The following is a 22,130-nucleotide window of genomic DNA, read 5'->3' on the forward strand; positions in this document are numbered from 1 at the left end:
GTCTTGAAAAGTATCGGGTCCACGCATAGAATATCCTCACTACCCACTCACCCAGTTTTCCCTTTAAGCTCTATGATCTGTGGAAGTGGAACACTCACACACAATATTATTTATAGCATAATGTGAGTGAATAGAAGTGAATGGTAACCACAACTGTCAAGCAAGAGTTTCAAGGCGCGATTTTTAATGAATGACAAAAAAATCAATATGGCTTTAGAGGAACGTTTATTTTTTTGTTTGGTTGTTTTTTTTTGTTTTGAGCTGGAGAATCCTAAAAAAAAATCTGTCAATGGAGCTTTTACAAAGAAGCAGTACAGCTGTTCGAAATGTTTCCTGAGCGTTACATCAGCATATTGTAATGATTCGTGAAGGACTGGAGCATAGCTGCTGAAAATTCAGCTTTGCCATCACAGGAATAAATGACCTTTTCAAATATTAAAAAAGTAAGCAGTTTTTATTGTAGCCATATTTCACAATATTACTTACGGATTTTTCGAGACGTATTATTTTACTGTGCTATATACAATATATGATAAAATATTTCAAACACAAGACAATTAAGGATTATTACATATTATGCAAATTCAGTAATTAAATCAATGTGCTATAGGCCTATATTTAGTCAGCGATTCTAAGTCCTAAAAGATTAGAATTAGGTCCCAAGACACAAATAAACAGAATTTAAAATCCTCTTAAAACGGTTTAAGTATTTGAATCCTGCTTAATAGAACACCCAATTTAAAAGATTAATTACTGCAGATAAACTCAATGTTTGTCCCAGACTGATAATAATATCATTCAAACGAGTTAAATCCTATACACTTAATACATGTAGCCACCAGAGGGAAGCACTAACCACTTCTGAGAGAATCGACAACGTTTGCTCCTTCATCCATCAGGTCAAGATCAACCACTATATTAGACTCTTTTTGAGAATTGTTAATAAAACTGACTTTAATCTAAATGTTATTTTGTAATAATGGTTATGATGTGCTTACAACATGTCTTAAGCGGTTCGTCGCAGCACCGCTGTAAAGCAAATAACGATAGTAACTGCATTAATTAACAATAAACAATTAATTATCATTCTCAAAAATATTGGACAGAGCGCTTAATGTAATTAACATAATAATATTATAATATTAAAAACATTGTGTAGGATAATTAGGATAAATTGTAGATTTATTTTATGAGCCTTTTTTTAATCTTGTCACATAAAACCATATAGTATCACCCCTCAACACCCAGCACAAACAGCTGTGAGGTGAACTCATAAACTGTGTCAATAAGTGGCGTTGGCTTCTGGTGTACTACAACTCCGTATATTCTCGGAATGCACTACTCAGTGTGCAGTGTTTTCATTAAAGCTCCGCCCCGGAATAACTCCGCGAAGACAAGTAGTACCATGTGTAAGTCGTTTTCGTTGCATAAGGTCACATCTTAAAACGCCTTTTCTTCGCTACCCGCATTGTTCGGTCGGTTATGTGTTATTAGAACAACCAACAGGTTTATATCGTGTTCATCTTTCTACGGCTCGCACATTTGGCGGGAACGGGCGCATGGATATCCAAGGGAGGGGGGGAAAACAATCCGTAGTATTAAAACTGCTGTAGCAGCTGTTCGAAATCTTGCAGTAAATGACAAGCAGCCGCTCCGGTGCTGCAGTCGCACAAGTGCGGAGATTGAGCGGCGCACTCCCACTTTGGACTTACTTTCACCCGATACTTCACATACACTGACATTTGACCGTATTGTCACTTTTCATTCAGTTTCACCACAGCTACGGTAAGTCTTTGCGGATTATGATTTACTCTCCTTTTGGGCGTTTTTTAAAATGTCTTTCTCTGGCAAACTATTGGTGTTTAAACCTTGTGGACTTTAAAATCAAGACTGTATTTTTTTAGGTATTGTCATTTTAAGTTTACATAACGGTGCTGTATTATTTTTAACGTGACACGTTCTGTAAATTTACGAGTTTAAGTCAACTACTGTACTGAAGTTTAGACTTGAGATGAGTCACTAGTTGTGCAACATTTAAAGGGCGAGTTTTAACAATAATGTATTCACAGGCATTCACCATGCCGCTGAATTCAAGTATGGCGAGTAAAAACTACGATTACGACTACGACTCCTACCAGCCCTATTTCTATTTTGACAACGAGGACGAGGATTTCTATAACCACCAGCACGGACAGCCACCGGCGCCCAGTGAGGATATATGGAAGAAATTTGAACTGCTCCCCACTCCGCCGCTCTCCCCGAGCCGGCGTCCCTCGCTGTCGGACCCCTTCCCCTCCACGGCAGACCAGCTGGAAATGGTGTCGGAGTTTCTCGGGGACGACGTGGTCAACCACAGTTTTATTTGCGACGCGGACTACTCCCAGTCTTTTCTGAAGTCGATTATCATTCAGGACTGTATGTGGAGCGGCTTCTCCGCCGCGGCTAAGCTGGAGAAGGTGGTGTCGGAGAGATTAGCGTCGCTGCAGGCGGCGAGGAAAGAGTCTTCCAGGAGCGACCCCGCGGACGGCTGTCGGTCCAGCCCTAACGCCAGCTACCTTCAGGACATGAGCACCACTGCCTCCCAGTGCATTGACCCATCAGTAGTGTTTCCTTTCCCGCTGACTGACGGCTCAAAGCCGTGTAAACCGACATCCGCACCGATTTCCACAACACTGCCACTGGATACCCCACCAAACAGTGGGAGCAGCAGCAGCAGTGACAGCGATTCCGGTGAGTAACAGTCCACTTTTTAGCGCTGATTAAAACTACATGTACGTTTAGATAAGTTTGCACTTTTTTTTTTCCTTTTTAACATTATTTGTGGCGGTTAAAGCGTTAATACTAGACGGATACTGTGGCGTAAAAGAGACACCCCCGCCCACTGCACGTTATTGCGCTACGTAAAGTTGCCTAGAATGAATAAGCAGAGCGACAGAATGACATTTGTTTGCTTTTTTTTTAACCCAAACAGATGATGACGACGACGAAGAAGAGGAGGAGGAGGAGGAGGAGATCGACGTTGTCACGGTGGAAAAGAGAAAGTCCGTGAGAAAGCCTGACGCGAACGCGACGCACCAAAGCCCCGTCGTCCTCAAGCGTTGTCATGTTAATATTCACCAACACAACTACGCCGCGCAGCCCTCCACGCGGAGCGAGCAGCCCGCGGTCAAGCGGATTAAATTCGAGAGTCACATTCGGGCGTTTAAGCAGATGAGCCACAGCCGCAAATGCGCGAGTCCCAGGACGTCGGACTCCGAGGATAACGACAAGCGCAGGACTCATAACGTGCTCGAGCGGCAGCGGCGGAACGAGCTCAAGCTCAGCTTCTTCGCGCTGAGGGACGTGATTCCCGACGTGGCCAACAACGAGAAAGCCGCCAAAGTGGTGATACTCAAGAAGGCGACGGAGTGCATAGCCACCATGCAAGAAGATGAGCAAAAACTGATCTCGCTTAAGGAGCAGTTGAGGAGAAAATGTGAACATTTGAAACAGAGACTTGAGCAGCTAAGCTGTTCTTAAGTTGCCTGGACTTTAATTTATGGACTGAAGTCGTTTTAAGCATCCTTGTAGCCAATACAAGGTCTTGAAGGTGTGGCAAGTTGTGAGCAATCTGACATTGATTTATACAATTACACTGCCTCAATTTGAACATGATGGAGGTTAGATTTATTTGTATTTAATTTTATTTTTTAGCAAAAAATCTCTGCGGTTCCACTTACTGTTTGCCTTAACTTAATGTTTTTTTTGTTTTTGTAAGTTTTGTACATATTGCACATATGTATTCAAGATGCTGTTCATTTCTGAATTATTATAAAATGCATTTCTCTATAAAACTGTTTTTGGCTAATCCTGTCTTTTCAATGTGGACTCATTTGCTTTTTGCTTATTTCGGTCTCACTATGACTTCAAATCCTTCAATTAGGTAATCCATTAAGATGGTCACGCGCACATTTGATGTTTAATGGCTTTGGCATATTTTCAGTGTATATAAGGCTTTTACATAATTTACCTCGGCAATGCAGTCATCTGTTTGTAACTTTAGGATGACTAATGCATGTGTCAGAATGACATTTTCTGTTTACAAGTATCAAAGCCAGTGCATCACATCAAGCTACTTATGCTGAATCACACATCTACATGTTGGTTTTTGTTGTCACCGACTGTTCATGACCTTGGTTACACTGATTTGAGTAAGTGGTGTTTACAGTTGGCTGTTTCAGTTAACTGCATGTCTACAAGAAAATAAAGATGAGTGTCTAATTCTGAGAGTAACTAATGAGAGTAATTGCCGTTTTACATTTCCAAGAAGAGCTTTGATGCACAAACAAATGTCACGCTTTCCTTCAGTGGAGCTGTTTTGAAGACTCATGGGTATCTCATGGAAACCCTTTTTTCTGACCTTCAACTCACAAGTGCCATGTTTGATTAAAAAAAAGTGTTATAGTTCCGTAGATGGCGTATCAACTACTTTGCATACCCAGTTTTAACTTTTCTTTTTCTGATAAATGTTTTTTGGTTCCACTAGCTGGACGTCAGATGATTACTGAACCACTGGATGAGGACAAAATCGCATACTAAATACACTAACCCTTTTTATTTGCGCGAATGCTTAAACCTCATCTGCTCGCTCTCTTAATACTCTAAAGATACATGGCTTAACCTTAAACATCCTCAAGTGATCACCTCACACCTGTAAAGCATAAACGACCAGAGGTAAATACTGCCATGTCGCTTGATGCTTTGCCTAATAAGACATGCAAGGGTGTGTTCTCATCTCTATTATAAGAATAATTATCACCAAATACATTATGAATATTACATTATGGCAGGTAAGGATCTTTATGACCAACCCTCGTCCCATGTAGATGAAAACTCTTAAGTTGAAGAGTCCTGGATAAGTGACATACCACAAAGAGCGTCTGAGAGACAGGCTCTAGCTCAGGCTAAAAGTTTTATTGTTATGCACTATGGCATTTAAATTCGCTTTAAGGATGACAATAAAGCTAAACGGACTGTATGGGATAAAACTTCCAGCCACGAGTGAGTTTCTTATTGTTTTGTGGGGTAATAGATGAAGCTGTCGCGCGGTGACGTCAAGCCCCGATCTGACTCCATGCAAAGCGCCCCGCGATGCGCGTGCAGCGGAGCACATGGAGGAGAGCGGACGCGCGCTTAGCAGCCTGGCTAATGTAGCATGCGGGGCGCAAAATATTGGCGAATGAAGAACATTTCAGGTCTGGAAAGTGGACTGACTTGCCCAAGGCGTCCTACATGGTAAGATTCTTATGCTTTGTTGCGTTTAAGGTGTATCCAGTAGTTGTGAAACAAAATCTTAGCTTTAGCCAAACAGTGTGCTCATGTTTTGTGCCACAGGTGCAGGGATTTAATTCCGTTTCACAACCAGTAATCAATATCGATCACGCGAACCACTTTATTGCAAACCGTTCTTCATTTTGTATTATTAGAATTTGTTGCTTTTGAACAATCATTTGGGCACTGGACTTTGTGAGCAGTGATTTGTTTGTTTTCTTCTTGTTTTAATGCCACAAAACATTGACATTCAGTTTCTTTTAACTTGTGTTAATGTTAATGTAGTAGTGTAGTTTCTATTAATACAATCATGACATTAATTTGACTGTTTGATACAGTTTTCATGTAACCTATAAAAAACATACATTTGTTGACAACTTTAAAGACTTTGCATAGAGTTTGTCTAGTTGTCTAGAAACTGGAATAAAAGCTACTACGGTGCACTCTCCATATTTTGTGAAAAGAATCATAATTTGCTAAAAGATTCCAATGTTGTTCTGCCAAAAGCCTTCTTTTACACACATTTTTATTAAGTTAGTCATTTTGTCATTTGAAAGTACAGTGCATTAAATGTATGTCCCAGAAAAGGGCCACATAAATGAAGTTCAAGTCGGTAGATTTTTCTTATCATTGTCACTATGCAAGCAGCGCCCGTATTCCCTCAATACAGTGTGTTGACGGAGTTCATAAATAATTTTCAGGCACTTAGTCTATCATTGTAGTTAGGATTGCCCTGTAGGAGATTTATGATCTGGAGGCCAGTGGTGTATTGTCATGAGGAGGTTTCCTCTTCCATTATATGATGTCAAGTGAAGTCTTCATGGTCCTATCAGGCATGGAAATTTTGTAGAATGGGAGAAAGTATAATCCTACATATGCAAGTTATACATCGACTGTAGGACTGACGTTCAAAACCTATTTGCGTTTCTTTCTTCTCTGTAACACAAATGTTTTTGTCCACGGAGTAAAAGCCAGTAGGGTGCTGTGTTTTGGACCCCATTGTCTTTCATTGCGAAAAAAGAAAGTCATATAAGGACAAGAGGGTGATGTACAGTAAATGACAATTTTTATATTTGTGTCAGCCTTCCCTTGCAGTTATCCCGTTGTGTCCCTGAAGGACTGCTGACACTTCCATACGTGCGTCTCATCACTAATGCAGGAGCGTTGTGTGGATCTGTAAATTAAAAGGAACATACTTGCCTGTACAAAGCTGTTCCATACCTTCAATCATCCCTTGAGAGCAGACCTGACTCAGTCAGATAGCTTACATTTCAGTCTGTTACTTTGCGGTTGAACGGTCACTGTGATTAAGTGCTCCACGCACGAGCCTCCTTTTCAATGCAACCTACATTTTCAGTTTAGGATCATCTGTGTTGACCCGAGGTCTGCCGGATGACCGTACATACAGTGAATATGGCACGGTGCACTCAAGACAGTTGACACATCATTTGTCTCTCGTATAAACTCTATACTGCTGACTTCATTATTCATTGGTCATGAAGCATGGATTCAGATGCACCTGGGGAGATGTAGCAGCTGGTGGAGCATACAGAAATGATTGCTGCAGCAACATGGCTGAATTAGTTTTGATTAGATGCGAGCGAATGTTGAACTGAATGCGCTGGATGGCACTTTGTCGAAGTTAATGATCCAGAAACTGGTCGGTTGTTCTCCCATATGGCAACACAAGTTAGTGTTTGGTTAAGGCTTCACTTTTCTATCTGATCACGTTATAGAGCTTAATTTCAGAAGTTGAATAAAAGTCATTTGCATAAGATGAAGCACAAACCCGGTCGGGAAATGACTAGTATTGAGTATTCCATATATTTTAAAATAATATTAGAAGACAAAATATAAAGAGATTAAGTAAATATAGTTTCTCAGAAGTAATTTTGTTTTGTAATTTTGTAAGTAATTACTCTTTTGATGCTGTAAGTGACTTCTACTATTACGGTGCTGTACAGTAAGAATTTTTGCCACACCATAGACGGGAATATTGCTGTGAAATGTTTGCTTATTGGATATTCTAGTGACTAATTTAATTTAGAATGCCATATATTACAGTAGAATAGGTATGAATGTGTATTTTTAATTACAAGTAACAGTTTCGGGTCCATTTATAATCAGGCATAACTAAGAAATGATTCACAGTTCAGGAAGGGTGTTCAATAAACGCTATAAATGACCCGTAAGTCTTATCTGACTGATTTCCATTTCACTTACAGTATGAAAGCCTGTATGGTCAAATATTAATGCCAAACAAAACTATGTAAAAACGATAATAGAGTAGTATGTCCAATTCACAGTATTGATAACACATTAGACAGAAAAAAACCCCCAGATGGCATACTATATCCGGTAAGATATTGAAGTGGTATCTGATAGACACTTGACTATCCCACAAGACCAAGGGAGAGGATTTGTAAATGGCAGTGAAGCAACTGACACTAGTAGGTCACATGGCAATAACAACATGATGAATGTAGCATGTCCAGATCACATTCTCAATAAACCCATTCTCTTATTAAATACAAAGTAATTAAGCAAAAAAAAGTCTGCATTTCTAGACGCAACCTCACTTTATTTCCTCCCTCAGTGATTAAAAGCAGAAATGCCTTGATTCTTACAGGCGCGGTTGTACAATGCTTTGCTCTGACTCATAGATCGTGTATGCACAAAATGTTTTTTATTAAATGTTAAAGATTGCATCAATTGCAAACTCAGCATAATTAATTTAAAAACGGTTCAACCTCATATTTTCAGACTCCAGACATCTATTGTTACATAATAATAGAAACATTCTGTTCATGCGTAGTGAAAGTCAGACTGCGGTTCGGATGGTCACTCAACCACAGCCTGAACTCATGTTCTCTTTCATTTACATAACCAGACACTGTGTATTTGTCTCAATAAGAGACAAAGGCCAGAGAAATCTTTATTTAAACTCTGTGCCCCTGCGGAGTGACTGAGTTGTAATTGCCTGTTGCGGTCTGTCCATTTTTGGCTCTTAGCACTGAGCGTTTAAATGTCGAGCGTGAGGCCGACATGGTGCTAATGTCACTGAGTCTCATCCTGTCCTTCTCGCACAGGGGGTCATTCGGGGCACTGGAAGCCTCCCAAAAACTGAGAGAAGCAGCTCCGCACTCAACTCTCTCTCACTTCAGCATGCAGTGGCTCTTTAGGGATTGATATGAAACTTGATCTTCAGTAGCAGCTTCCATAAGAGGCTGCGTTATTTAGCCGAGTGCTCAGCTGTTATATGTTATGCTACGTGGTTTGTAAGATGTCCGAGGCTGGAGTTATCCTATCCTATTGCTCCCACTCACCCATCACCTAGTTCTGTGGATCTCAACTGGTTGGTCATGACCCAAAATTGGGTCACAGATCCAAAGTGGGTCACAAATCGGTGTTAACTGAGAAATAAAATTCAGCTAAACGTATAGAAGTAAACAGGCTTATCGACTTAACCGATGTAGATATTTCAAGCCTTTTTAAAAGGTGCTGCCATGTTTGCTCAACAAAAAAAAAAAAATTGCAAATGTAATAATTGTTTTCTTACATGTTTCCCAAAAACCCTTTTGCCTCACCCGAATTCATTCAGACAAACAGTTCTTCTTGCAACCTATGATTGGCTTATTTACCGAGATAGAAGGAACTATTACACATCTGACCTTTAGCTATTGCTGTAAATGTTTTACATTCACATCAACACATTGCCCTGCCATAAACATGATGGGCTGCCTTGCGTTTTAGCTTCTTGTGAAAATGCACGTGATCGAACTAGCTCTTGATGTTAATACTGAAGCATTCCTTGAAGACAGGAAGTGATCAGATGGCACACACTTGTTCTCTCAGCCTTTTACGAGCATTTTATGGATCAGATAGCAATTCGTTTGTCAGGGCTGACTAAAGCAATAGCTGTGGTGAAGAGAGCGGCCTTCCCTTTCATGTTACAGGGATGAGTAGATGAGGACTCAATAACTTGGGCTCTTCCGCACAAGCTCTTCGTGTCCCCAGGGAGGCTTGAATTGCTCTGGCCGGCCCATGTAAAGGAGAGGAGATAGCCGGCCATCTGGAGAACACGATACGATCACCACTAGTTCCTGCCACTTAAAGTGCCCCATCATCCCCCCGCTAGCACATCATCTCCCTTGGCCTTGACGCATGGTAAATGGTATTTTAGCCATTAGCTGTCAGATTTTATGTTGTCTTGTTTTCTTTTGTTCATTTATACCTGGCTATTATAAACCACACTTAAATGTGGAACGAGAGCTCAATAACTTGTCCTTTGTGGGTTGTGTATGTCGTTGTGTATGTTCGAGTGTTGTGGTGTTCATTTATGTGTTTGTATGTGTTAGAGGAGTATCATGTTCTCGCGCGCGCACACACACAAGAATGTATAGACATATCGTAGCCAAACACCATTAATTATTTAACCGGGCTTATACTGTGTTCTGGTTGGACGATGCAAACAGATGCCACACAACAAATGTGAAATTTTATATATAAAAAAATCCATTTCTCTATATAATATAAGCTCACTCTTTGTTCTCAAATAACATCTGGAGAAATAGGAGGAACCGGTAAATGATACAGAGGAAATAAAGTTTTCTTTTTTTGAACTGTGGTCAGAGTTAAGCTACTTCTGATTGTCTTTGAAATATTTTCGGGTAATATGTTATTAAATGATTGTGTAAATAAATTCTTTAAATGCTAAAAACTAAAATCAGTCATTTTAAATAAAAAAAATATATATTTTGAGATTATTTTTTTATATTATAGTTTGCAAATTGTTTTTAAACATTCATTTTAGTATAAATATATTATCGTATTTGTCAATGTTTTAATATTTCGTTTTAAAATGCCAATGTTTTTGTTTTAATATTTTTTTGTTAATTTTATTGTAAAAAAAATTCTGTTTGTACAGTTGAATTTTCTTTTGTCTGATGTATAATTAGAACATTCTAATAATGGCTGATAACTGATCTACAACCAATGTATTTTTCAACCTTCATTCATATAGGAAATATCTTGAAGTGTGCTAAATCAGAATGAATGTCTCTTGACTTGATTTACCTAGATGTCCTGTGGTGGAGGGCGAGTGAGTTTGAAAGGTGTTAGTTTAACTGGCAGGGGGCTTTCAGAATGGAAGGGACTGTATTTGGGCATTACATGCTCTACTATAGCGGTAATAATGAGCAGATGCCTGCACAGATCTTGATGTAAGGAAAGAGCCAGGATTTGTGTTCCAAAGGAGCCAAAGGTCAAGAGCTCACCATGACATGAGAGGATGCTTGACTAATAAACTTCTTCTGGATATACTGTAAGGTGTAGGTGGGCTGTCTTTTTTTGAGATGTGATCGTAAATGTTTTTTTGCATTGGTTACTTGGTAATTCATCAGTCTTTTCCTCCTTATGACAAAAGCAACACATTGTGGGTGTTAAAACAATAAACTACAGTTGTAGGGCAAAAAAAACAACAGTTAAGGCTGTTAGAGGACAGCTGGCCAAACAGTTCCCTCTACTCCCCCTTAACCTGCTCAGGAGGAAATGTCTTGTGATGGTTCCTGTTAAGTATTTATTTATTGACACTAAGGCTTTCAAGGTTAAATAAATGTAATGCTTAATGTTATTAACATTATATTTTAATGCTGCAGTATCATATGTTGAGTAAGCTATATCCAGAAGGCATAAAAGCTGTATATAGAGAAAAAAAAGAAGATTTTTATCTTATTTGAAATGAATAAATATGTCCTTTAGAAATCAGCAGAAAAATGTTAAAAATAGGTTATTTAGGGTTGTGTGACAGTGATGATCGATCATGAAAATGCTGATAGGATAGTAACATTTATTTACATTCTGAACTCTCTGCAAATTACCAGTGATTAGTTTCAAATGCAAAGAGTTTTTTTTTGCTGTCGCTGTCTTAAAAATTTAAATTATACAATATTTTACCCCCCTGAAGCCATCCTATGATTATATTCTTCTTTCAGACTTCAGTTTTTAAAAAATGTATCCTGGCTCTTACAAGCTTGGTAATACTCGTGGATAGATGCCATTATTTTGTAGCTCGTAAATCAGATATATCTGCAAGTACTAACCTATACGCCTTGGGGGTGTTATCACATGACCTCTAAAGCAAAATAAGAAATTCTAAGATTAAGTAAAAGTTTAGTTGGACATTACAACAGTTTGTGTGCTTGATCTGAAACTCTGATCAAGTTTGCAAAAAAAAATATATTTTTTTTAATAAAGAATACCTTAACTCAATCTTCCTGTTTATAATGACAGACTTTGCTCTGGTGACACATCCAATTATTTTGTTTGCCTTAAACCCATTCAAATTATCATTCATTCCATCAGCATATGATGTATGGAACCAAGTCTCCACTGATATTTCCTTTTTACCAACATTACATAAGATAACAACGTTAGATATGCTTCTGTGTCTGTAAAGGCATCTCCGTCAAAGACTAGCCAACTTCGTCCCGATCAGATTCAAAATGGTCAACACACAATCTACTTGCATGATCTACATATATGATCCATATTATGATCCTTCTGTTTACGATCTGAAGTCCCATAAGGATTGCTGTAGAAACTCTTCTTTGGCAGGGAGGCGTTGTAACCTAAATGACAGGGAGAGTTAAGCTAAGAGGTGGGTTTTCCTCTTTGTGTCCTTGGAAGCAAATTTCATGGTGTATTTTCCCTCATTTGGTAAATCACATTCATATGAGAACTTTAATTGAACATAAACAGTGTTTGATGTTTTCTGTAAATGTAGATATTACCAAATGCTGTTTCTGCCAGAGCTTCAGCCATAATGACTTTATTTAATTTTGAGGCTTGAACAGGAGGAACTAGCTCCCTGTTCATTACCAGTGCCTTGAGGACTGATTCAGCCTGACTGATTCTGGAGTCCTGCCTCATGCCAGCTATTCTCTCTCTCTCAATTAGTCTGCAAAAGAGGCGAAATGGGATGAGCCAAAGTGCTTCACAAATTGATTTAAACTGCTAAGGAAGCGTCTCACGTGGTATGATTTGAATCCAGAAGGCGTCATTCTCAAACAGCTGAGCTGACTTTAGCTTTTTCAATGAAGAAAACCCAGCTGGGTCATCTATTCCAGGTGTGGCATGTGTTTCATATGAGGAATGATTTGTAGAGCCCATATCCTGGTGCAGTGTGTGAAGATCCTGTCCTTTTATTCTATGTACAGTTTCACAGGGCTGACTGCCTCAGCTGTCCCGTAGAGGCTGTTCCTGGAAGAGAGACTTGAAGATTTCTTCCATGAGTCTTCTTGGAATAAATTTTTTTTTATTCTTAGAGATGCTTTTGGGAGTCTTGTTTCAGCCACGTGTCACAGCCCCACATGTCCTCGTGGAATATCCAGCACTTGAGAATTCATCGATGTGTTCTTACAACAGATATCGCTGCTGTGTTGGCCAGCAACCAACTCTCTGCATTAAGTCAAAGTTGAATAAGATGTTCATGCATTTAAACAGAACGAGAGACCATGGAGTCTCTCCTCTTCCAAGTAGGGCCCTTGAAAGCAGATATTTAGACAAATGATAAAATAAGGCCCTCAAGAAAACTTGATCGTCAAAGCTATCAATCCCTCAGTGTTACTCCAGCTCTACTGTAGGTCTTTTTAGAAGCCAATGAGGACAGGTTGTGAATATTTGTGAGGGTTTACTGATTAGGAATTAAATTAGAAACAAATATTTTAAAATGTTTGTTCAGTGCAAACAAACATTTTGTTGTCACACAGAAAAGTCTAAAGGTGTTTTTACTTATTTTAGCGATGGGGTGCTGTGAAAATTAAAGGGAAAATTGACCCAAAAATGAAAATCGTCATTTACTCACCCTCACATTTTATTTTTTCAATCATAATATTTGATTGAACAACAAATATGTTGTTTTCCTGTTATCATCCTTAAAGGTGATATATGGTTTTTGCTGGTTTTAGCTGAGCAGAGTGACAGAAAGATGGCGGTTATAAAACAAAATGTCTGCGGAATGTTTACAATAAGGTAAGAAGTAGGATTTGTGTAAATATTAAATATTTTATACATGAACCAATATTTTGCCTTTTTATATCTTTGGTGCTCAATTTGTCACACATTTGAATGGAAGTCCATGGCATTAAAATGTTCGAGAACCCCTGTGCTAAAGCAATGTACATGTCTCTCGGTTTAAATGGAAATAATTGGTTTTCACCATGTTACATGTTTTTTCCTTTACAATGCTTGTTTTTGCGGGTGGAAAGCCTGATCATCGGCCCTCACACAATATTGGCCCATTGTTTGGAAAGAGAAGGATCTTACAGTTTGGCCCGACTCCACTCAGCTTCCAGTAAACTCAACATTTTAGAGGGTCTTTATATCTGTGACAGCTGGCCACCCAAAGCATAATAGAGTAATAACTTCTGAAAGTCTTCACAAAATAACAGGAAGGAAAATGAGGAGGTGTTGTTCAGTGTTATTCCTGTAACCTGGTGTTCTACTTGCCCATCATGGCTAAAGCCAAAGCACCATCTTGCTTTGTCAGGATCGGGTTGTTCAAAAGGACCGCTTGTATGTCCTACACTGCCAATCCTGCCATGTTATATAATCTAATTGAAACCAGTTAGTGCTTAAAAATATCCACAGACCAAAAGAACAGAAACACCCTACATCCAGAGGAAAAACACGGGACTTTCAATAGTTTTATAGCACTGCCCTTTCTTTAGTAACAACCCTCTTGAGAGGGTCTTTTGAAATGGATAAAAATAGATTTGCGTTTTTCGTAAAGCCGTGTTGCCAATTCAGAGTCTGCGAAGTGTGACGCCATCTCATCTTCTTAGCCCGCATTTGCTCTCTTTGTTGGTTATGTATGAGCTGTCATTCTCTCATTCTTCCTCAGTTTGTCTTTTCCATCATGACACAGTGATTTAGTGATCTACCCTCTCATGTTCCCTGTCTTTTGCTGAGTCACGGTGTGTATTTAAAGAGCAGCAGTTGGAGGCCGGAGCGGTATAACGGGATTCGCTTACACCTCGTGAAGCAGCTTGATGCAGTCATGTTACAAGTGGAGGATCTAAAGCAGGACAAACGGTGTGGTTAGCTGTGCGTACTCTTATTAGCATGTAGCAAAAACCAAAAAGACCAAACTAGGACAGAGTTGAGAGGCCAGCGCCTTCCTATTTTAGATCTGCAGTCTGTAATGTACACACTTAAGCTGCCAAATCTTAAAAAAATACTTCTTTTCTCAATCCAGTCCAGGAATTGGGATCCTGTTCAGTGGCCAGAGATCATCACTGTTTCTGGTCGGTACGATACCATTATAATGAATGAGTGAAGCACAAAGTCTCTGTTTCTCCGCTCTCCATTCTTTCTTTACGGTCTTTTAGTTCACTGTGTCTCTTTAGACTATTATATTTTCATTCTTGGCCTGCTTCCTGGAGCACACCGGAGATGCCAAGGAGAGCGCATGAGAGAGGAATGAAGCTATGCGGCGAGAAAAGTGAATATCTTCAAAGTTTATAAATAGATAGCTTGTGTCACCGCTAAATGAGAATGCTTGAACAATCAGGGTCTTTGAGATTCCTTGTCCCAGCATCGCCAGGTCCCAACCCTGAGGGCCTCGTGCCAGTGCGGCTTAACGCACGTTTACCGTAAACAGGCTGGAATCCTGGCGTCTGTGTGAACAATGCACTGACTTGGCTGCCAAAACCGTAACCCTGCGTTTATGACCAAACCCACTTCAGAAGCAAGGCTCAGGATTGTGTAATAGCACGACTGGCTTTACAGCTGAGTAATTATGGAATAACTTGGATGAAATGTACCTTTGAAACCCAGTGGCCTCTGAAGGTTGGTTTACTGTAGATGTAAACCGTCTTGTGTATTGGACTGAATCAGCATACTGGGTCCTGTAAGGTGGGAGTAATGACGCATGGGAGTTTTTACTCGATAATTTAATTTCATAGAAATGTTGTTCAACATAAATGACATACACAAACCGTAGGAATACGCTACCTAAAATTAAATGCAGATATGGCCTCTGATATCCTGTAGGTGATGAATAGGTGATTTATAGTTGGACACATCGTTACAAACTCATGTTCTGCACAGGCATAGATGAGCGTTAAAGGGGTATTTTACCCAAAAATGAAAATGTTAATTAATCGCTCATTTTCTCACGTTGTCATTTTCAAAACGTACAAATTAAGATATTTTATGAAATTCGAGAGCTTTTTGACCCTGCATAAACAGACAGCAGTGCTTAATGGTAGTAAAGAGAGTGTTAAAATAGTCTGTGACATCAGTGACTTTAATGTCATTATGCAATGTTGTACAAAAATACTTTTTGTGCGCATAAAAACAGAAACAACGACTTTATTCAACCATTCTTCTCTTCTGTGTCTCCACCGCACATTCAGGAGAGTATCACAACGCATAAGACTTCAGACTAAGTTTAAAAACTGCCTGACAAAATTAACACCCGTTTGGAGCAAAATGAGGGTAAGTAAAAAGTGACAGTTTAAATTTTTGGGTGAACTATGTCGTTTAAGATGTCTACAGTCTGCTTCTACTTTGTCTTTTTGATTCCTACTAACATGTCAGTGAAAGGCCAAAAATAAATCAATTAAAATGTAATATTCATTATTTACTTAATACATGTATTTAGCAGAAGTTACTTGCACTGTACTTTAATCTATAAAAATCTTTAATCTTCAGAAGTAATTTTCACTGTCTCTCTTTCACGCTCATGCTATCTCACACATAGAATGAACCATGTTGTCAGTACTTATACTAATAAAATAGCTCTGCATTTCTCAGTAGCGATGTATTTTGGTGTAGCTGCTTTGCTATTTGCAGAGATGCTACTGTTCAACGCAGCTGAGAGATGAGACGGACACAAGTAACAATACGCTCAGCTATCTCTCTCTACAGAAACGGCCTAGGTTTAATAGTTATAAAAATTTTATTATTGCTAGTGGGCTTTTATGACTCTTTTAAACTAAGCCCTGTGGCTTGGGCTGTTTCATAAGAAGAAGTTGCATAAAAATGCTTTCATTTTCTTTGCTGATTTTATGAGAATATACGCTTACATTTTGAAAATGAATGCATGCTTTGTCAAAAGCAAAGACACCTAGAGTTTATTAATTATTAATCGCCCCTTCTATGAATACAGTGTACTTGGTAATTGCCGTTGATGTGAGTGGGAGAAGTTCAAAGACTTCATCCCAGTGACAAGGAGACGGGCATCTAACTGGTGGCTGTCCAGTGGGGGTCACAGAGGTCTAACAGGCTGGAAAGATCATGACACTCTCATCTTGCGCCGAGGGGCGTCACTGAAGGATGCACCATCTGCTCCAGCCAATGGAAGAGGAGCTCAATTGCTTAAGGGCTAATTTTGTTGTTTGTAGCTCAGCATGTGAGTGACCAAAACCAAAGTAAAGCGCTAGACTGTCCCAACACCCCTCGGGCCGAGAGGGCACCTGTTGTGCCGGCAGCCTGTAGCAGTAATTTATGAAGCACAGCTGTAGCTCGCAGTGACTTGTGTTGACCTCTCAACTTTGCTGGATGGCTGTGTGATCTGGACACTTCTGTTACAGGGTGGAAGGAGTTCACGGTTCACTCGGGTTCTCCGTCGAGTTACTTATATTTCTGTCACTTTATATTCCTGCTCATAGCATATTAGATGATGTCATTTCACTTGTTCACAGGTGTTGACATTTAATTTCCCTAGTCACCGCCCTTACAGTTCATTTTGAAGTTAATATCATTTGCTTCAGGCTGTGCTAATTCAACTTCTGTGTGCCAAAACTTAAGATATATGAGATGTGAGCGTTTCCTGCACTGATTGTATGGGGACATATGCATATGTGAAGATTAGTAAATTGTTAAGTTAGGAAAAATGTTAAATATATGCAAGAATCATGTTTATATAGAGATAGTAGACGTAGGCATACTATATTTGACTATTTAATATAAAACTACTGATATAAAGACTAGCGGATAGAGGAAAGGTTTAGTGACGGAAGTATGGGTAATTGAGTTTCCTTCCACTCAGCACTGTTTATAGAGGACTTTTTTTTCCTGTTTCATTTCTTGAAAAGACGTCTGTGTGGATTTTTTTAAAGGTGGTGGAACAGTGATGTGATTGAATAGAGGAAGGTTTGAGCGTCCTTTCTTTGCTAATGCCAGCTAAGATGAATATTAGTGTCCAGGAGCCAACACACATCGAGTCTGTTTATATAAACTCTCTGTTGTCCTTCTGTTCTCTCTCTGTTCTCTCGCTAACTCGCACACAGAACCTATTCATACAAGCCCTCACACACACACACACACAGAGGCACTATTTATGCGATGTCTCTCACACTTATGGCATGCGCATGTTTTCTTTAAACATTGTAGCATCAGATATCAGTACCATTCAGAATTGCATTGAGAATAGTTTCAATTTCTAAATTTATATTGGTGCAGCAAATCGGATGTAAAAATGTAATTAAAATTAAGTAAAATAATACAAAGTGGAAGTATTCAAAGAAATTATAAATGTAATCTAATATAATTGACAAATGTCAATAAAGTGTGTATATATACATAAACATCATATAAGTGTAAAAAATATTAATTTATTTTAATCATTTTATGAATAAATCATTAAAAATATATTGTGATCAAAGTATTATCAAATATGCATACATTTTACATGAAGTTGTAATTATTAATAATATTATTGTTATTTCACTTGCATTTTTAGATTTATTTGTTTAAATGTAATGCTGAGCAAAGATTAATCATGATTAATCACATCAAAAATAAGTTTATGTACACCGTACACACACACATTATATAAAGAGACACGTGCCATAATATATTTTGAAAACATTGACGTGTGTATATTTATATTCATATTGTTTTTTTATCATACATGAACAATTTTTTTCTTAAATGGATTTATATATATATAATAAATAGACACATTATGTACACCACAACATTTTGAATGCAGTTAATCATTACCCAGTACTACTACTACTACTACTACTACTATTATTATTATATTATTATTATTATTTGGTTATGAATTATTTTATTAATGTTAGACATTTTATGCATAGTTTGTTACATTTTTAGATTTATTTGAATGCAGTGATTGTTTTACATAAAAATAAGTGGTGATTTATCTTTTGAGATTTATGATTATCTTTTATGTGTATGCGTGTGTTTGTGCGTGTGTCCACATATATTATGTAAACAAAGGGTTTTTGTGAATACCTTTTGAATTGGTTGAATTGCTATTAATTGCAGATAATTTTATGTAAATATAAAAATTCTGCACTGCTAGCTGGGTCTGCTGCATCAGGGAAAGAAGGGTTTGGAGGTGTGTGCGTTAGTAAGTGAGAGTGCTTGTGTGTGTGTGTGTGGTTTTTAGTAGCCTGCATGTATTAGGTTTCATGAGTGAAAGGCCAGTGGGCCGGCTGCAGGCCTGTAGCTCAGCTGCAGTGATATGTCAGTGGATTTCTGTCAGATCAGGCCTTTCCTCTCCACAGCGGCGCCAGCCTGCCTTACCCAGCACACTATAGAACCACTCACTGGAAGAAAGCATGTTTAAATATTTGCTAGGGAAACATATAGGGTTATTGTCTCAAAGTCATGAGACTTTGTGACCATTGTAGGGCTGCATTATTACGGTTTTTCTCAGTCTTGAGGAAGTGAATTAGGGACTTTGGAGCATGGTAAACATTTACATTAACGTTCACAATGCATTGTGAAGAGTCAGACAATTGAAACTTCTCAAGCGTCTGCTTTTGTTTGTTTGTCCACAGCACAAACCTTTATCTATGAGACACAATGTTTTAATCTATAGTTTAGCTTTGACTTGGAATGAACCGAGATGACGTAAATACTGTAGCTAATACATTGATATTTTCAATTGATATGTTTTACATGGTTTTCAAACGTACACTGTTTACATTAAGTATAACTGTACACATTTGAATTAAATCAGCCATGTTTTAATGAATTACAGAAAAATAAATACTAATTACAAACTCAATACGAGAATAAGCAGCATTTCTAATGGCTTTTTCTCTATATTTGGTCATTTAGGGCATTAGTCCAGACTCCATAGGTCTGTTTATCATGTTCCTGTTCACCATTTGCTTGTTGACCTACATAAAAAGACCTCACACATGACATTAGACTTGATTACCTGCTCTGATAACGGTAAGCTTGAGGAACAGGAGCTTACTATATCGTTCTACAACCAGCTTCGCTCAGGAGCCGGGTGTATAGATGAGCCCTGTTTCTTTATGATGTCACTGCTCCCGCCCAAATTCCTATAGAAGCTGTGGATTTTACCCTGCGGTGTTACTTTTGTCTCCCTAGCGTCCTGCGTACCACCATTTAACTGTGTTTTCCTGGGATTGAGGCCCATGGGAATAGCTCTGGCCCTGCTGTAGATCTGATAGTCAAGCCGGTTATTGTTGCGTTGTTGCTCTTGGAGATTTGTTTCCATTAAGCAGAGGTGCTGCTCAGCTGAGAGAGTTAGCTGAGTACACACAGACAGGAAGATGTCAGATTCATCTCCATTACAGACAGCAGAGTCAGCTGAGCGTCGAGAGAGAGAGAGAGAGAGAGAGAGAGGCTGCTGGAGGAAGGGGAGGGGATCAGAGGCAGAAGGGGGCGGGGCCTTTGGAGAGGGCTGATCTATTTCTATATATGGGCTTGAAAAGGTTCACCGAGTTCAGACTGAGTCATCAGCACACCGCAGATCTCGCACTCTCAAACCTTCTAGCGCAAAGGAAATATTCTATAGAGCCATGATTCTTCCTTCAGGTGTTTGGGTATTGGTATCATGAGGGGAATCTGAAATGAGCCAGATTTTCAGTGTTTAGCGAGTGGGGAATAGACATACACAACTGTGTGTATACTGTTAACTGAAACCATTAAAAATCAGCCATTGAAATAAAATCAGTGTTAGATGGAAAAACCTAAAAACTGAAATGTGTATTACTAAAATAAAGCTAATTAGAAATATTGCAAAAAAAAAAAAAAGAGAACTAATAAAAATGACAAAAGCGCAAAAAATACAAAAATTAAACTAAAATGAAGACTGAAAATAAAACCTAGTTTAAAATATTATTAAATACTAATTGTGCATGTTATTATTTGCAGTCCTTTAAGGGTATTCTTGCTAACTAGATAAAGCCTTATTTCCACTGAGCGTTGAGCACATGTCTCTTGACAGGGATATTTGTTTTTAATAATTTGAAGGTTTTTGCATTTTCAGGTTTGTGGTTTATAAACTGAAACATCACATTATGAACATTACATTAATGTGCTAAGATGGTGAAATGTTTTAATTATATTTTCTTTGACTAATTCTACATTACATCTACCTTTAACTCTCATCTGAGGGCAAACGTTTATTTCATGCTCTTGGGTCTCTTTCTTTATGAATATGATTAGCCAAACTGAAAAAACCTGGTCTGTGGTGCCTGCAAATACACTTTAGTTGCTGTTAACCCTTGACCTACTGCCAACGTTTCTGTTTTATTAGCATATCAGTTGTAGTATTAAAATGAATATCATTTGCTTTCCCAGAAAGCCTGGAAATACCAGTGTTCAAGTTTCTGCAGGTCTTATCATAGTTTAAATAGTCAGAATGATGCATTGGCCGTTAACATTTGCAATGCAAATCTCCCTTTATACTGAATTCTCATATTAATGTACTGCTGCTGATTTTCATATCAACACTTTCTAGTTTACTGGCTCATCAAAAACAGTTTGCGGTCTCCTTTTGTGTACAGTGTAGTGTTGAACCCTGGATCATGATGGTACAATGAATGACCTTCCTCCATTAACATCTGTGTTATAGTTTTTATGAATGAATTTGCTATCTTCGTCGCATCAAGTAGTAGTGAGAACTACAAATAAAATGCCTGCTAATGCCAGACACATGTTTTTCTAGCTCACAATTACTTGGCAGGGAAATATTAACTAGAGACTGTCCCTGCAACACCCTCAAAACACACACACACATGGCAGAATTCACACAGTCCTCTACCACCACCAATTGGACCACCTGCCTGTTATGGATAGTGAGCGCATTGTTTTGATAATTTGTCCATAACAATGTAACACGCTCATATTTTCCTGAAGCAAGAGTATTCCTCACCCGGACATGTGCTCGATGCGGTTTGCATTGCGGGTTTCCGCTGATTCACTTGTCTTGGCTGGTTGATACTTCCCTTTCTATCAATTTGCTGTTACATCCCATTGTCTGATGTGATGGGGCCGGAAAAAGAACGTGTTACTGTTATGTAAGGAATTGAAACTTGGAACAGAAAGAATCATGTGTGCCTTTCATATATAAATGCATGTAAAACAGATTTTTTTTTTCTTCAAGACGGTGACAGTGACTATTTATTGCACGTATTGGGATATATTATTGTTTGAATAAAAGAGTAACATTATTTCTCTATCTATTAGTAAACTGGTGACTTTGTGAGTCTGAAAGTGAACAAAGCTTTGAACGCTTATTTGCTGGTCTATGTGCATACTACATACGAATACATACTTAAAATTATTAGGTAACACAGCTGTTTTTTGGCTGGGGTAATTCCTGCTGAAATTTGCCATAAATTTTTTTAAATATTAAATTGTAACTGTTATTTTATTAAAATTGTAATATGACATTTTACTGTGTTTTTGATTGAATCAATGCAGCTTTTGTGACCAGAGAGACCTATTTTTTTTTTTTTTTCTGTTAAAAAAAAAAAATCATACTGACCCCAGATTTTCAAAAATGTTTTGTTCAAGCCATT

The 22,130-nt window shown here is 38.4% G+C and overlaps 1 protein-coding gene and 1 long non-coding RNA gene across 4 annotated transcripts in view; both read left to right on the forward strand.

The window, feature by feature from the left end:
- The first annotated feature begins 1,610 nt into the window (after positions 1-1,610).
- mycb (MYC proto-oncogene, bHLH transcription factor b) lies at positions 1,611-3,847 on the forward strand. The gene is made up of 3 exons (XM_043220464.1): positions 1,611-1,785; positions 2,070-2,730; positions 2,972-3,847. Exons 2-3 carry the CDS (start codon positions 2,079-2,081, stop codon positions 3,517-3,519), a joined length of 1,200 nt encoding a protein of 399 aa, XP_043076399.1. The 5' UTR covers positions 1,611-1,785; positions 2,070-2,078; the 3' UTR covers positions 3,520-3,847.
- A 1,230-nt stretch (positions 3,848-5,077) lies between these two features.
- The window catches only part of LOC122323195, a 43,630-nt gene continuing 26,577 nt past the window's right edge, over positions 5,078-22,130 (forward strand). The window contains exon 1 of one of the 3 annotated variants that reach the window (XR_006246966.1): positions 5,078-5,274. This is a non-coding gene — a long non-coding RNA (uncharacterized LOC122323195). The remainder of the gene's footprint in view (positions 5,275-22,130) is intronic. The other 2 variants (XR_006246965.1, XR_006246964.1) reach the window with 2 other exon arrangements.

This window comes from Puntigrus tetrazona, chromosome 2 (assembly GCF_018831695.1).
Source record: "Puntigrus tetrazona isolate hp1 chromosome 2, ASM1883169v1, whole genome shotgun sequence".
NCBI classification, from domain to species: domain Eukaryota; kingdom Metazoa; phylum Chordata; class Actinopteri; order Cypriniformes; family Cyprinidae; genus Puntigrus; species Puntigrus tetrazona.

Excerpts from the sequence above, each read along its gene's own strand:
- mycb (XM_043220464.1), top strand. The coding sequence starts at position 2,079 with ATGCCGCTGAATTCAAGTATGGCGAGTAAAAACTACGATTACGACTAC. Across the intron at positions 2,731-2,971 it reads CAGCAGTGACAGCGATTCCG|ATGATGACGACGACGAAGAA; the intron begins GTGAGTAACAGT and ends TAACCCAAACAG.